Source organism: Amblyomma maculatum, chromosome 9 (genome assembly GCF_055883805.1).
Source record: "Amblyomma maculatum isolate TAMU_Amacu chromosome 9, ASM5588380v1, whole genome shotgun sequence".
Taxonomy (NCBI): domain Eukaryota; kingdom Metazoa; phylum Arthropoda; class Arachnida; order Ixodida; family Ixodidae; genus Amblyomma; species Amblyomma maculatum.
In genome coordinates, this window is record NC_139352.1 from 83,172,499 (window position 1) to 83,189,244 (window position 16,746).

Sequence of the window (16,746 nt, forward strand, 5' to 3'; positions counted from 1 at the left end):
CCGAAAGGCGCAAAATACTCTAGAGGGCATCTGTAAAAGAACACATGACGCTGCCGAATACAGACGTCATTAAACGCGGCGCACGAATCATTGGACAACCTAGCTTCGAACAGCAGGATCCCCAAAGTACGCCTCACTCTTCGACGTTCATTCCTTCTTTTTCGCAGCAGAATTCACGCGCTCCTCTTCCTCTGCCTTGTCACTCGGCTGGTCGAGTACATTTTGCCGATCCTGGCTGAAGCAGTCCACAGCCGCCGCTGATTCAGCCTGCGCATCGCGATCAGCTGCGTTGGTAGGGCGCTTAAGCGAACCAAGTGGTCCTTGAGCTGATGCTGCTTGGTACGTGGCACTCTCAATAGACTCGGACCGACTCTCTGTCGATGAAGCCGTTGGAACTGGAGCCGACGAAGTCTTTGATGCTGCACCCCCAGCAGTAGTGGCCACACCCTGCGTTTTCTGAGAAAACATTGCTTGTTCAGCCGTTGCCTGGACAGGCGTATCCGGAGTCGTCGTTGCCTGTGCTGCCCCAGCTGGAACTTGTGCATTCTGAGAACGCTTTGACTGAGGCTGAACACCAAGGTGTGGTGCCACTTGGGGGTCCACTGCTACAGCGGCTGTAGGCTCGCCGACTGCAGGTTGAGCGGTACTGTCTTCGGCTGTCCTATTGGCGGCCATGCTTTCTTCGATTACCGTTATAGGCAGTTCCAGCATTGGTTGGGACGAGACAGCATCCGAGCGGTAAGGTATGTAAACTACCCTATAGGGTTCTGTACCGGGGTGTAACAGTGGCTGTTCGAGCTGAGGTTGTTGAATCGGAAAACGTGGTTGCTGAAAGGCCACGTAGTATGGCTGTCTTGGGTCTTGGGGCTGCCCATAGTAGGCGGGTGCTACGGGGGACCAGCCGGGAGCGGCGGCATACGGGACCGCTGGCGGAGGAATCATCCTGACTGCCGGGCCCTGTGCCTCGCTCACAGGGACTCCTAGCTGGCTTCCCTGTTGGAACATAAACGCGGTTGGCTGTGCGGTGCCGAACAGAGGCCCTCTGACTCCTTGAGCTCCAAGGTGGTCGTCGGACACCAGCTGGTCGTAGTTGGTGTAGATTTGGTAGATCGCGTACAGGATACCACCCTGAAAGAGAGAGGACGAGAACAAGAATGCCAAAGGGCAGGCCTATGAAACATACTCATATCGGCAGTACACGTAGCGTTTAAATTTTCTAACAGGAGAGCATAAATGCACTCAGAAGATGATGACCGCTTCTACCGATATAGTACACCTTTACTGTTGTGCCAAGTCGAATGAAGCTAATTCTAGCCCTACTTCATTTGGCTGTCCTGGCAATAATTCAACAACGTGTATAGATGCAACCCTGAAAATGGGCATTTTAGAGGGCCATGTGTAAGCTTATGAATTAAATTTCCTGTAGTCATGTGAAAAATATCGCTGGGGATCGATAGGTTGATTCGATGGTATAATACGCGTGAACATGACTCGTTGCAACCAGCAAGGTTGCCCTCCTCCCTTTCTCTCTCACATACACCCACGGGTGTATTATTTGACGGTTTCATCTGATAGTTGATGCAAGTTGCGACTGCACTGTAAACTAAGTCGAACTCCTATGGTTCATTTCCGTGTCTGCAACTCCTCCAGAAAGGGTGCATTGAGGTACTGATGCACCCTTTTAGTAAGTGCAGTAAGCAGCACTCCATCTATTAAACGAGTACATCAGTATCTAAATGCACCCTTTCTTGAAGTTGTGGGTTATAAACATGAAAAAGGACGTGCTTTTGTTCACAGTGTATATCGTACGGGCGCTATATCGCACGCAGATTTGAACTCAAGCGGTCTCGCACTTGTGTGATATTTGGGGGCACACAAAGCACACTCTTTGGTCAAGGAAAAAAATGGTAATAGCGGCGAATTGTGAATAATAAAAAAAGTAAGAGGCGGATAAAAAAGAATATGACGTTCCGGCCGGGAAGCGGCCTTTGTGTGAAAAAAAGAAAAAAGGACCGGCTTTTGGCCGAAGTGTAAAGTTTATTGTTCTTGCGCCGCATCTGGATAAATGTAACAAAGCTTAAAAAGAATTGCGAGGGACGCTTAAACGTCATAGTGTTAATGGCTCCGATCGCAGCTCCCATTGAGATTCCTCGTTCGCGCACATGTTTCTGCTTGATATTTAATTGTCATTCCCTTATCTTGTGCCTTTAATATCTCACACATTCTTATTAGCATACAGTCTTAAGTTACCAAGCTATCTAGCTACGGGTCGTAAGCGACCACCCGACATAGACATTAGATGCACTCCTATCCCACTCTCCCACCTCCAATGAGCAACCCGAGCTGGCAACTCCTCCACACTTTGTGATATCACGTGGTATCGTTACGTCATAAAACCCATCGACCAATCAGTGCTAGGCCATGCCACCTGCCAACTACCACATGTCAGAGGTGTAGTAAATTTTCGTTCACAATGCCAACAACGACAACGCCGGATCTCTCTCTCTCTTTCTTTTAAACGGGCTTTTAACTCTGTATCGTTTAAACACCCAAGCCCGACGAAACAAACCGAGAGCTCTTGATAGTCGCGCCTGGCCTGGTTTATAATTTATTTTATTTGTACATACTGCAGCCTCGGTGAGGCTATGGCAGGAGTGGGTAAACAAATAAAAGTGTATCAAGAAAATACAAACATATAAAACAAAGAAAAAATAAAATGAAAATGGCACTTGGAAGCAATAGCGTGTATCAAGAAAATACAAATATATGAAATCAAAGAAAAAATAAAATGCTGTTGTCTGTCGTAAAATATAATTAAATAGTAAAGAATGATTACCTAAATATTTAATGATTGGTTTTAGAGACAGTTTAAATGCACAAGCTGTATACATCAGCTCGAAAAACGTCCAGCCACAATGTTTCTATCATGGTATAATTAGGCTGCATTACTTAATGTCCTTCGAAGAAAGCTGTCACATGATGCTATCACTCACATCCATTGCATTGTGTGGGAGGCAATTTTACAGAAAAGCGGATTTTGTTCTCTGAGGCGCATTTCGAGACGCAGAAGTGGCATTCCTGTAACGCGCAAACTTTTTCTTGTTAGGCGATATATTGGTTATGGCCACAAGAAAAAAAAAAATGTACCTTTACATGAATGGTAGCTGGACGCAAACCTGTCAGTCAGAAGTTTTGCAAGATGATTAACAGCTTTTGTATTAACATTATTTTTTTACAAAAGGCGACGATTTAAAAGTTAGTCACTCTTTAAAACAATTAAAAGTTAAAAGTTAAATTAAAAGTTAATTTAAAAGTTAATCAATTTTTGCAGAACTTGAAAAAAGTACTGTCGATTAACTAAACCACGTGACTCTCAACAGCCCTCACCCGTTTTCATTAGTGTAGGAGATACCGCCATTTTTAAACCATTTGTTACATTCAGTTGGGACACACGGCATTTAAAATATAGGTAATTTTTGCATGAAATCAGTTCGGAAGCTCTGCATCAAATAACTATTTCACACTGCAATTCTATTATTCCTCCTTAATTCCTTCTCCTGTCTTCCCTCTCCCTCCCGTCACGTTGCTCCTGGTTCCTTCGTCTGCGTTATCCACTTGGATACGTCCGACAGACGACAGTCACCGCAATCGTGCGCATCCTATTTAAAACAATAAAAACAGGTGGTAATAATGACGTCTCAGTATGCGTGGAAGTTTACCTTCGCAGATATTTCACGCACATATTATGCTAGAATCACTGCGTATCTCGAAAAACGCTGCCTGCCCAAAGAAAAAATGCACTCTGGTAATTGCACAGTAGATTAATAGACGCTAAAATATGAGAGGGACTAACTACTAACGCATTTTAGAATTCGCTAAAGAGTCATGTGCCGACCAGTTACCGCACTGCCAACAAGATCATGCCTCCTTCGCACAACTCAAACGTTAATCAATGGTTTAGGAGTCGGGCGACATATTAGTCACACACTCATACACACTCACACTCATGCATCTAAAACATTTAAAAAGCGAGAAATATTTCAGACCCCCAGCAGGTCGGAGTATTAGTATTCTTCACTTCCGCAGTGGAGTAATCGGATGACAAGCAAACTCATTCTCGTGCAGTTTGAACTATCAGATGCATCAACTGTGCCGTTACATGTAGCTCTTAATAGTCAATAGATTGTCAATAACTAAATAGAGATATAAGCAAATGAAGTCACAGCTGAAGCGGCGAAGATTGCAGGAAAAATTCCAAGGGTGCACTTAACTCTGCTTAGGTGCAGTGATGAGAAAGCATTGCGAATTCTGTCACGCCACCTGGCACTTTCGACCGGCACTACGCTAGCGGACCTCAGTCGCACTCGGCTAGGCAAACGTCATAAGACATTTGTATAGTGTATTTATCTAGGTTAAATGAAGGAACGTTATGAAGACGACGATGTAAACTGATTCACTACACGGCGCGAGAGTAGGTTGCATTCCTGCACGCGAGCTGATCGGCTGTGGCGATAGTATAGAAATGTCAAGAAATGCTTTCGAATTAATCTGCAACATCAATCCAACGCTAATTCTCTTGACGAGCTAGTTAAAGAGTTGTATAGGTGTAAAAAATTCTCAAATTTTAAACGCATAAATTCGAATGATTTCATTCGCCTTACCTTCACAGCAAATACCACCGTACTGAACAGCACGGAAAAGTAAAACAGCTTGGTCTGAAAAAAGGAATCGAGGACAGTACTTGGTTAAAATCACTCATTCATAGCGCTGCCAGGTTGGTCATGATCGAAATAGAAACTAATTAGGGTGTGAATTTTCTGGTTTGTACAAGACAGAACGAGTGGAACTAAATTGACTGGTAAAAACGGCAGGGTAGGCAGTTTTCTCCTTACTTATAAGGTACTTTACTTCCCTGGTTTAAAGGGACAGTGGGGAGGAGAAATTTAGCTGACCTGCATCTATAGATTGCCGCGTTCTAAAGGCAAATGCGCAGCTTTCAATGAAACGAAGGTTGGAAAAGTTAGGAAATGAAACAAGTGTATCTGCAACAACAGGCCGAACTGCGACGCATAGAATTCCTGACGTGAATCTCAGGGATTATACGCTACAAGGTGATCACAGAGGCTTTTTCGAGGCAGGTGTCACGAGTTCGAGACTAGTGGTTGGAGATATTCTAAATGCTTTTTTTTTTTAGAAGGAAATTAATTTTGTTTATTCCTCAAAAAACGTTGGCACACCCATAACTGGACACAGAACTGATTTCTACCAAGGAAGAAGAACAGGAGAAGATGGCTCCAAATTTCACATGACGCTTTAGCAACGTCTGGAAAACGTGGTTCATGAGGTGGCTCGGGTTGAATTAGTAATTGTGCGATCTACGTAGTTTTGCTTTACATGCTTTGTATTTAGGAGTTCCGCGCAGGAAAATGGTGGTATGCATCTTATTCTATCGTATTAAATGGCCGCTCGTATAATTGTTAGAATGCCCGTTTGGCGATTGACCGGTGTCGTCGTCGGTGCCGCTGCCTATGAAACCGAGCGAGAAAGAGTCACAAGCCAAGGGAGAGGCATGATTTAAAGAGAATTTCTCAGAAGAATAGAAGGAAGAGACACGAGCTCTGCCCCGCTCACACGTGTCTCGCTTTTATGTGCTTCTTAGAAATTCTCATTGGCTCGTGAGGAAAATGGAGTAAATTGTAACTGCACATATATAGACACAAGCACCTCTCAAGTTATTTGCCTATACATAGCGCAAAAACGCTTAAGTAGCTGCGCTCAAATCCCGCATTAGGGAGTATAGCAATCGTCCCTAGGCTTTTTATTTCCTTTTCACAGCAATTCAGCTGTTGGCGGCACACCAAGTGCTTTGGGTACTTACCCGGAACGATTCTTCGTCGCTGCCTTTCAAATTCTCCTTCTTAATTTCCACCTAAACGGGGGAGTAAGAAAAAAAAAGAGAGAGAGGGAAAGCACGCCGTTCACTTCACATTCTGCAATAATGAAGAGCAGCGAAATATACGAATTACTATTCACCGCCGACGGCTGTGCGGCTATCTGCCTTGAAGTCAAAGCAAGCGACTTGAACGGAGTGAACTTATATCTGTAGTTCGTTGTGGAACTCTGTTCTGGCTTGCAAGTCACACCACTTCCATAGCGAGGGCCTTAATGTCCTTGTAAGCATTGATATCAAGAATTTTTGATATTTTGTGCCGAAGGAGTTATTGAACGTAATTTGTTTTCACATATCGTTTAACATCACAATCATCATCTTCTTCAGCCTGACTATACCCACTGCAGGGCGAAGGCCTCTCCCATATTCCTCCAATTAACCCGGTTCTGTGCTAGTTGTATCCACTTGACCCCTGCGAGCTTCTTAACCTCATCCGCCCACCTAACTTTCTACCGTCCCCTGCTACGCCTTCTTTCCCTTGGAATCCAGTTTGTTGCCCTAAGCGACCATCGGTTATCCTCTCTTCGCGCTACATGGCCTGCCCATGCCTATTTCTTCTTCTTGATTATACCATTAGAATGTTAGTGACGAGTTATTGCTCTGATCCACTCTCCAGGTTTCCTATCTCTTAATGTTACCCCTACCATTTTTCTTTCCATAGGCCTCTGCGTTGTCCTCAACTTAAGTAGGACCCTCTTTGTTAGCTTCCACGTTTCAGCCCCATTGGTAAGTACAGGTAAGATGCAACTGTTGTATACTTTGCTCTTGAGCGATACCGGTAAGCTGCTAGTCATAACAATCAGTATATGTAACGCATATCTTTCCTCGGAAGGCTTCTAGTTTATCATAATAATTTTGAAAACGCACCCCTTTGGTTTTCTACGGTGGTCTTATTTATTTGTTGGGATCGCAATATAAACTTCAGAAGCTAAATTTTTGATACACTCGCATTGCAATATTAGACAATTTTCACCAATATGTTCATAAAAACACACTCTACATTGCTACACAGTTGCGTAAATTATTTTCAGAAACGCAGTCCATTGTTTTTTTATGGAACCTTGACTATTCGCAGCGAGCGCCGGACAACTTCGAATGCAAATTGTTGCCACGCACTGGACGCTCGGACCGTGCATAACAGTGTCGTATAATATCGCAGAGTGGCCTCACACATAGAAGTTGACCTATATCCTATAATGTCTAGGGTTTAGAGCAAACAAGAGTAAGCAGTACTCCGTTTCATCTTCAGCTGGACTTGAGGTTTACCTCGACTGCCGTGCTCAAGTATGCGAGATCGGATCCCGGCCGCGGCGGCCGGTTTTCGGTGGAGGCGTTGTGCTCTGCTCGATGTCAGCACACGTGTTATAGAACCCAAGGTTGTTGAAACTTCCGCAGCCCTCCACTACGGCGGTCTCTCATATCCTGAGTCACTTTGGGGTGTTAAATCCCATAAACTAAACCAAACCAAACCAAACCAAAAGTGCTATTCTAGCAACATACACTTCATGGAGACTGCCACTACTATTTTGTACAGGTTAGACAGCTTATCAACGCGACTATGGCGGAAAAAAGCACTTTTAAACTGTAATATAATTAAATTGTTAGGAAAATAATAAAGCTAGATTACAAATAAAGGGTACACTGGCCATTCCACGGGTTCGATCCCGACCGCGGCGGCTGTGTTTTGATGGAGGCGAAACGAAGAGGCGTCCGAGTGTTGTGCAATGTCAGCGGTCGTTAAAGATCCCCAGGTTTTCGAAATTACTCCGCAGCCCTCCACTACGGCTCCTCTTTCTCTCTTTCCACTTTCACTCCAACCTTCCTCCTTCCCTTACGGCGCGGTTCAGGTGTCCACAGAAACTAGTGTGACAGATACTTTGCCTTTGCCTTCCTGTGAACCAATTATTTATTTATTTTTTTCTCGAGAAAACTTTTTTTTTTGTGCTAAAGTAAGTACTCTTTAGTTTCCGCGAAGAAGCAAAAGCGGTGAAGATGAAAATAACTAAATCAAGTGTGAAACAAGACGAAATGACAAATATTTCAAAATATTTTACTTGCGTAGTGTTTCATCTATCGCGGTAAATGAAACAATATAAGAATTTTTTGTCTTTTCGGGGGCGAGTGAAATTGCAAAAGGTGTGGAGTTTTCGGATTTTTAGTATGACCTCGGTCACCTGTACATAAGGTTTTTAGAGGCTTTTACGTGTTGCAGTGGTTTATGTGAAAATAATTTAGCCCTTTCTAAACTAAACCACGTTTTAAAGAATACGTTGTAAACTTCGGGAAAAGTGAGTTTTTTTCTTAGATTCAGGCCCGAGTTGGGAACCAAGACCTTCTATATAAAAGTACTAGAGATGAATCATTACACACCGCAACTTCTTATAGATTTTAATCAAGAAGATTTCTTGCGAGTAAATTTTGTTCAATGAGAGAAGGTGCTTTGAAACTCCGTGCCTATAACCACACCGGCCGGCTTGCCATGTTGTGACTTCATTGCAGAACACGTACGCGTGCCGTGGTCAGCATATGCACTTTGGTTCTTTATGAAGCGAGTATTGGCTGTGCCATTCAAGAACCATTTTTCTTCTGTTCGGCACAGCATTTTAGCGATTCGGTGGCTCTCGGGCAGTGCTACCTCCGGGAAATCAGCACAGTATCAGTGTGAGTTCTGCAGGAGCAGTTTGCGGAAACTTTGCTTAATTCCGTTGGACACCGAGGCAAAACAGCTTTTTTGAAGCTTCATAGCAGGACTAATTTTAAGCTTCAAACGGTTTACGGACCTAATAGCAGGCAATTACTGTCAACTATAACTCCTTTTGTCTTTGAATTTTGGATTTCTTATCTACTCGTGGTAAATCTTCTACCACTTTAATCATTAGTGTCGCACACACCTAATAATTCATGCCTGTTTCCTTACGTAAATGTTTGGAATATATCTCACGCAGTATGTGAAAAATTGTAGCTGGTCTGAAGCGGATTAACTTTCATGTGTGAGAAATGAACAGATGTGGTCGTCGGCTGTGCTTTTGCGAGAAGAAGTTGGTGAATGCACCACTGACGCTACTTACATACTTGCTGTTGAAATCGCCCAGGAATATATCTGTGATGTAACCGATGCAGGTGGTCGCGGTATTCCAAATGAGGAACAGTCGAAGCTTCACCTTAGTCTCCTGCTCTTTCTGCAAGGGCGGAAAAGACAACAGGCAAGCTGAATAGACAGGCGACAATGTTTGGTCATAACTGAGCAGTTCCTGCTTCGTCTGGCAGGTTAGAGTTGTTTTGAACGAACTAGAATGATAATACGAAGAAGTTAGCTGGATGAGGATACCCTGAAAAAAAAAAAAAATCCGTTTAGCGCTAAGTTTAAGAGCACTGGATCACCCATGCTCGTCTTTATTTTTTTTTTTTTTTGTTCTCCCCTTTAGCTGAGCGATATGCTGCGAGTGGTGATGTGATGCACTGCAGAAATACAACAAAGAAGGTTAATTGCCGTTGGTCCGATTGAGCTCCGTTCGTCAGCGCAAAACGCCATCGCCGTGGTGCCTAGGTAGTTAGGTTACTTGATATATCCGCTGTCGGCCCTCATGGCCCCCTTCCGACGGAGGCGAAAAGCAAGCCGCCAGTGCACTGCGTTATGGCAATGCACGCTGAATATCCTCCAAGTGTTTTAACTTTCCAGAGCTCTCCACTACGGCAAGTGTCGATGGGGCGTTAAACCTTATAAACCGAACCAAAGTACTTATGAAATCGGAGACTGAATTCAAACGCATTTCCTTCTGTGTTAGTCGTACTGATTGCCGGTTAATATTTTTTTCCCACTCTCAACTGGCATTCGTTCGATAGCCGAAGACGTAATGATTGCTGAGAGATTCCATTATCTTTTCCTTGGGAGATCTTTTATGGCTCACAAATGTTCGGCTTAACACCGAATGTAGTTCGGTTTTAATTAAGACGTAATTCACCGATATAATCCACCTTTTATTAGCTCTCCGCTTTATAACTGTGTTGGGACCCACCACGCTGCCTTAGTGACAGCGGTTATCAGATACTATGATGGAATAGAGCTCCGCCTTCGGTGGCCGTATTGGGTTTGAGGCGAAATGTAAAAAGAGAAAAAAAAATTAGTTGTGGTTTAACTCTGGTTAACCCTAGTAGAATTTCGATAGAAATGACGGAAGATTCTTTTGCCTGCTACATTATTCTCCTATCACGCCAAATCAGTGTAAGGTGCTACATTATTGGGGACACTTAAGTTCATCCTTTAAGTGTATGACGTGAGAGCGTAAGCTACCTGCCCACTTATAAATGAGAAGGGTTCAATGCTGCTGAACCGAATGTGGTGCGAAAGCATTAGCTGCAGGTGACCGAGCGTTCTTCGTCTTCTTCGTCTTCGCCTTCTTCATCGTTTTCATCTTCTTTGTCGTCTTCATTTTCTTCGTCTTCGTCTTCTTCCCGGCTGTTCAATGTCAAACGTGGCCCTTCACTGGACTAGCGACGGGCCGAAATCTGGCGCACTATGGCTATCGCAATAAAAGCCATTTGCATACTATGAGATACAGTGTATGGATGATAATGCCGCATGCTTACCGGTTTCTTTAGTGCATTAAACATAATAACGTCGCTGACCAGGTTGAGCGAACACAGGATGCTGTAGACGATGTCGAAGATAAGACCATGACCTGTGCGTAGAAAATTGAATGCTAAATGAGTACTTCGAAAGGCAATTGCAGGACAAATAGCGCTTCTGCCATGCCTGAAGTAACTGGCGCAACAAAACTCATACAGGCTTTTAGTCATTTCATTATTCATCACCGCGTGAATGCCACCAAACCATTAAAAAAAAAAAAAGAGAAGGAAGACTGCGTAGATTAAAAATGCAATAACGAGCCTCCTAGCTGAAGAACACTCAATTAGAAGACCTTAAGCTTCTAATTTACAGATACTTGCAAGAATTACACTCACTTTTCAAACTTCTGCTCCCAATCATGACGGATGTTAAAGTCACGAAAATATTGCTAGCCTGAAAAGAAAGGAGGAAATCAGCATTGTTCATAAAATATTTTAGTGATTGATTGATTTAATTATTTTTTTCATAATCAATCACCTGATTGGCCAGCTGAAGTAAAGACCAGCCGATATTCACGATTTAATTTCCTGGAACTTAGAATGTGGGTAGGGCCATGTCTTATTAGTAAGAATAGAAGATTCGATTAGACTCTGCGGCGATGAAAGGTGGCCTTCATATTAAATCGACTTAATATGCTTAATCAAAGAACAGTTCCCAAAGAGGCTGAAAAAAAAAAAAAGGCGTAGACAAGCCTGACAAGTGTCAGCATCCCACTCTCCTCTCTCCATTTGGCATTTTGTAAAGTACAGTGATATCTGCGCTAAATGACATACAGAAAAGAGGGGAAGAGCAGAAGTGACAAAGCCAATAAGCCTGCAGAATTCGAGGCCTGATTTCTGCGTAGCGCCCTTTTACCGCAAGGTTCGACCCGAAGTCGTTAGTGGTACTCCCTTCAGTGATGGTCAGATGGGCTATAGGAGTGGGTGTGGGGAAGGTACAATTCATCATGACACATCATCCGTCGACGTTAGGACTGCATTGCATTTTGCTAGTGCCACAAGAAACAGACATACAAGCCTTCGCGATGTGTCGGCAGGCGGAACAAAATGAACAGCCTTCACGATTACGTCAGTGGCGGAGGTCAGTAATAAATTTCCGACAACATACGTTTTAACGAGTGGAGCCGCATGAAAACTCCATATGGAAATTTATGTGCGTACTTACGATGCAAACTAACAGAATGAAGTGGAGAAACCTGAGGTCCGGCATCCTCGATAGTGTCCAGAAATAAAGCTGCGTGCGAACTAACGGCAGGTCGGAGGCCGAATCATTCCTTCTTCTTCGTTATCGGTCTCGCTCACGTGGCCACGAAGCCCCAAGAAATGGCGCCGAGCTATGATGGTTTATACCGATACCTAGCGCACTCTAAATTGATGAAAAGAACCGCCAACGCCGAGCGGCTTCTGACGATCCTGAGCAACGGATTGTTCACGAGAACGCTTTGTGAGTGGATCGAGAAGCGAAGAGTTCCCGCCAAGAAGCCGTAACTCAGAAGCAGCGAAGAAACTGAGGAAGTGTGTTAATCATACATTTTGGCGACATCCCCAACTGCGTGCGTTAGTATAATTACCCTTTTTTATTTTTGGTTTTTCATATTTACATTTCCTTCTCTATTCCCTAGCAATTATCGTGCTCTTTATCGTGCACCTCCTGCGGTCGAGCTCTTCATTTTTTTTGGAACATTGCATAATATCGGCAATGCTACTTTCTATCGCAACTTTGCAGGACGTTGGCGGCTGCCGTACTCAAGGAACCCTTGCTATGATTCGACATGGCTTTTTTTGAGTCACTGATGACCATGCACAGAATAACAACAAATCTCTAAGTGTTTATTTTCTACTTGACTGGGTAACTATAAAAGAAATCCGGAACACGTAAATAAAGACAACGAATAGAAGGGACAGAACCAACTACTGATATTTAAAAAGAAAACTTTGCCTTACAACCTCGTTGTACACTTAGGTCACAGAAATGAGCGAATAGTATATAGATAAGCCCTGGAATAACGTATTGTTGATGGTGGTATCGCATAACGTCTCAACGGCGAAAAATCAGAACAAGGAAGTTAAACATTTCGCAGTGATTTGTTTCGCATCATATAGGCTGACAAAAATGGCGACGTATGTCACGGGGTGCTTGATAATATTTATATTTTTCGCTGGCACTGCTTTTGTTTAGTTGTAGGAGTACTAGAAGCATAATTTATAGCTAATACGAATAGCTAAGAATTTCTGGCATCAAAATGTCACGCACAAGCCAAGCAAACATGTATGCCCTTTAGCGCGTACATAATGCTGACCCGTTTCAAGTGCGGCCTCGAGCGTCATCGTCATTGAGCATGTGCACTGGACGTATCCAGATCCAAAAGGACACGAGACGCTAGCCAGAAGAAAAGGCAACCTCACTGGGCTAGAACGTGCAACGGACGCTGCACGTCATCGACCCATTTAAAGGCTCGCCTTTGAACGCCATGGCCGCAAAGAACTTCTGGGACCCACTACTGGATGACCGCTCGGAGCCCAGTCCGCAGTGCCTGCTGCGAGTGAAAAAGGACATCGCCGAATTCCTCGCCAACCCTCCCTCAGGCATTTTCATCAGCCTTGATGAAACCGACTTGACCAGGATCCACGCCCTCATTGTTGGCCCCTCTGGGACGCCATACGAAGGCGGTTTGTTCTATTTCTTTATTAGGTTTCCGTCAGACTATCCAATGAGCCCACCTCGGGTCCGCATGATGACGACTGACGCCGGGCGGGTCGAATTCAACCCGAACCTCTACGCCTCCGGCAAGGTGTGCCTCAGCATCCTTGGCACATGGGAAGGGCCACCCTGGAGCCCTGCACAAACCTTGGAAACAGTGCTGTTGTCCGTCCAGTCACTGCTCAGTGAGCAACCTTTTGACAACGAGCCTCTGCCATCGCTTGCAATGAAGGTCGTAAAATTTCTGGGTTACGCAAACGGCTACAACGACTACATTCAGCACGAGACGATCAGGGTGGCTGTGTGCGACACAGTCGACGCCTGCCTCTCCGGAACCTCCCGCCTGCCGTCTCTTCTGAGGGAGCAGGTCTTCAAGTCCTTTGCCGAGCTCTACAGCAAATATGAAGAAATCGTCAACGGTCGTCTCCATCTGACCGGCAAGCAGCTGCGGGATCGCAGCGGCGTTAGAGGTGTGTACCAGTACGAGGCGCTCCTGCAGAGACTGAAGGACTTGAACCAGAAGGTGGAGATGAACAAGGCTATGGAAAACAGTGGCAACGACTGACTTATCACCAGCTGTGTTTGCATCGCCGCGGGGCAGGGTTCCTACTTAAGTCGAATAAAAAAAAAAGTACAGGTAATCGTCGCAACTGCTACGGTGGCTTCTGCGCCAGCCCTGAGATTGTTCTTGCATGAAAAGTTTAATGCGAGAGCACTATGTAGCGTGGTGCTTCAGACCAAGAATATTCTAGCTCGTGAAACATTGAGAGTGGCCATCGGAGGAAAACGACTGTAAAGGTTTAATTACCTTTGAACCAGTTTCATGAGAGTTAGCAACCGCCGCCGCAGTCGCTGCTGCCACTTCGATCTTGGCTCGCTTTCGCGCGTGGTAATCTCGGCAACGGACTAGTCTGGCTTCTCGTTGTTTTATGGTATCGGCAGCCTGTCTGGTACGGCTGAGGTCTCTCTGTCTTTTGCGAGATGGCTGGTTGGTTGGTTGGTTGGTTTGTGGGGTTTAACGTCCCAAAGCAACTCAGGCTATGAGAGACGCCGTAGTGGAGGACTCCGGAAATTTCGACCACCTGGGGTTCTTTAACGTGCACTGACATCGCGCAGCACACGGACGCCTTGTTTTGCGAGATGGCGCATATAGGACTATTTACCAAGGTTAGGTCACGGTAGGTCACGGATCGGTGCAGATAGAACTCGTCATGAAGATGGCATTTACTGTACAGCGATTGCAGTTGTACACGAGGCGTGATCGGCTGTGGCGATAGCTTAGTGATCCCGTCCCTGAGTGACGGTGACGATGAAGACGGCAATGCTTGTTGCACAGTGGAAACGACGTTTGTTACACAGCGCGAGATGAAACATGCGGCACACGAGTAAGTGGCGCCATCCGTGGAACGCATGAGGTACAGAGTCCAGGAATAACATGAAACTCGCAAAAAAATTTCGTAGGGGTAACGCTATAAATATGTGAGGAACACTTATGCTGCGCCTTCGAAGGTATGACGGGAATTCAGCTTTTGCTTCTGTCGGCGGCTCACCTTGCGATTCCTCGCTTGCGAACACGTAGTTTTGCTAATAATCAATCAGTTTAATTCTTATAATTATGTCTAAGGTATTCCTAATAGCACACAGTCCTACGCTACAACGTTATCAAGCAAGCGATCGTAAGTGCCCTCCAATGTAGATGTAAAGCTCCTTGTAAGGCCACGGCAATTCATTTTCAACATTTTCGGCACGCCCGTCGTCGAAAATGGCGCAGATGAAACCGAAAGGAAAGGCGCTGTATCTAGGGGAAGAGCAGTAGAGAACAGAAAAAGAGATGTAGTGGAGAGATTCGGAACAATTTCGACCATCTGGGGGTCTTTAATGTGCACTGACATCGCACAGCACACGGACGCCTTTTCGTTTGGCCTCCATCGAAATGCGACAGCCGCGATTGGTTTGGGGGAATTCCGCACCACTAGCCTAGCGTCTTATCCAATGAACCATCTGGCGCGCCGACACTCAGTGTTTTCGTGAGAGGTGCAGGCGCTAACCGTAAGCTCCCAACATTCCAGTACTTAATAGCGGTCGAGGGAGGGGAGCACCGCATCGTGCGCGCTGCAGTGTACGCTCTGTCTCTCTCTCTGCTCCCCTCTGCTCTCTAATGTTCGGTAGGGTTCTGGGAACATAGGGGAATTCGTTCTTTACGGCGGAGACTCCTTTGCCACCGGTGTTTTGATATCTGTTGTGCATGCGTCATTGCACTTGCCGCCGATTTAGTGACGTACGAGGGCTGTTGTGACACGTGTGTTTTTTTTTTATTTGAAGCTTGTAATCACAATAGCGATATTTTATGTATGGGAACTTCATGGTATTGATGTGCAAATTTTGACGTTCGTCACCGGAGTTCGTGAAACTCGTACAATTGATGCGTGACGTGCGCCTTTGCTCCTTGTGGTTTGTGAGCGCATGCATGTGCGCATGATGTTCGTGTGTTGAGAATGTTGTGGGGCAATATACAGTGTTAAGAAATTGGCACATGTTCCCCCATCCTCCCTCCACAGAGGTGGCACTCGCTTACTGGGAACAACTCATGTCGAGCTCATCGCTACAAGGTCAGCGACTTACGATCACCAGTGCAACTAAGAGGCTGGCTCTCCAGAGGCTGGTACATCATTTGTAAGGGAGGACCCGTTGCGCGGGCCCCCATATACCTTGAGGGGGGCTCTGCCCCCAACCTGCATTTTTTATGGCCAATAAAGTTTACACCACCGCCACCACCACCACGTTTTCTTCAAGTCAGCACAGCGCGCGTGCGGCGTCTGCGTAGAACGTTACAAAGCATTAAAGAAATTTTATTTTTTTTTAATTTAGAACATACTGCAGTCAATATAAACCAAGCAGGAGGGCAATACAGGACAAAAGAAAATGCATTTCAGCGCCACCATCGGCAAGCAAAAATTTAAAACGAACAGGGTACAGTGCAAACATATGATGGGAAAAAAAATTGAATCAGCAAATAGGGAAGCAAAAATTCAAAGCAGGGCTTTTCGTAAACCTTCTTCAAAAACTGTTACATTATTAGCGGAGAAAACACCTTTTGGAAGTGCATTCCACTGGGAGACAGTGCGCGGAAAAAAAGAGTTCTTGAATCTGTTAGTACGGGCAAAGATTGGTTCCAGGTTGTGATGATGGGAGTGTCGGGTTGGACGACCCACGCGTGGATGAATGAACAATTGTGCATTGATATCAAGTTGGTGATTTCGAAGCCGATACAGAAACCGCAATCTGGAAATCATTCTTCTCGTTTCTAATGTCAAAATGTTGTTATCACTCATTAGAGAAATGTCTCCTTTTCCGCGCGATGAGAGGGCGTAGCCTTGCGCGCATCGGCATCACCCCCTCCTCATCACTCAGCGGCGACGGTGACTCAGCCGGCCGGAGAAACAACTGGATTTCTCTTGAAGGTTCGGCC

The 16,746-nt window shown here is 45.1% G+C and overlaps 1 protein-coding gene and 1 pseudogene across 1 annotated transcript; one reads left to right on the forward strand and one right to left on the reverse strand.

The window, feature by feature from the left end:
* Positions 1-147: 147 nt before the first annotated feature.
* On the reverse strand, positions 148-10,759 carry LOC146179627 (uncharacterized). Its single transcript, XM_084580226.1, has 5 exons — positions 10,538-10,759; positions 9,019-9,129; positions 5,879-5,929; positions 4,662-4,715; positions 148-1,128 (listed from the first exon to the last, which is right to left on the reverse strand). The coding sequence occupies exons 1-5, from the start codon at positions 10,757-10,759 to the stop codon at positions 148-150; spliced, it is 1,419 nt and encodes a 472-aa protein (XP_084436352.1).
* Positions 10,760-13,047: 2,288 nt separating this feature from the next.
* Positions 13,048-13,842, forward strand: LOC146179628 (ubiquitin-conjugating enzyme E2 Z pseudogene; annotated as a pseudogene).
* The last annotated feature ends 2,904 nt before the right edge of the window (positions 13,843-16,746 follow it).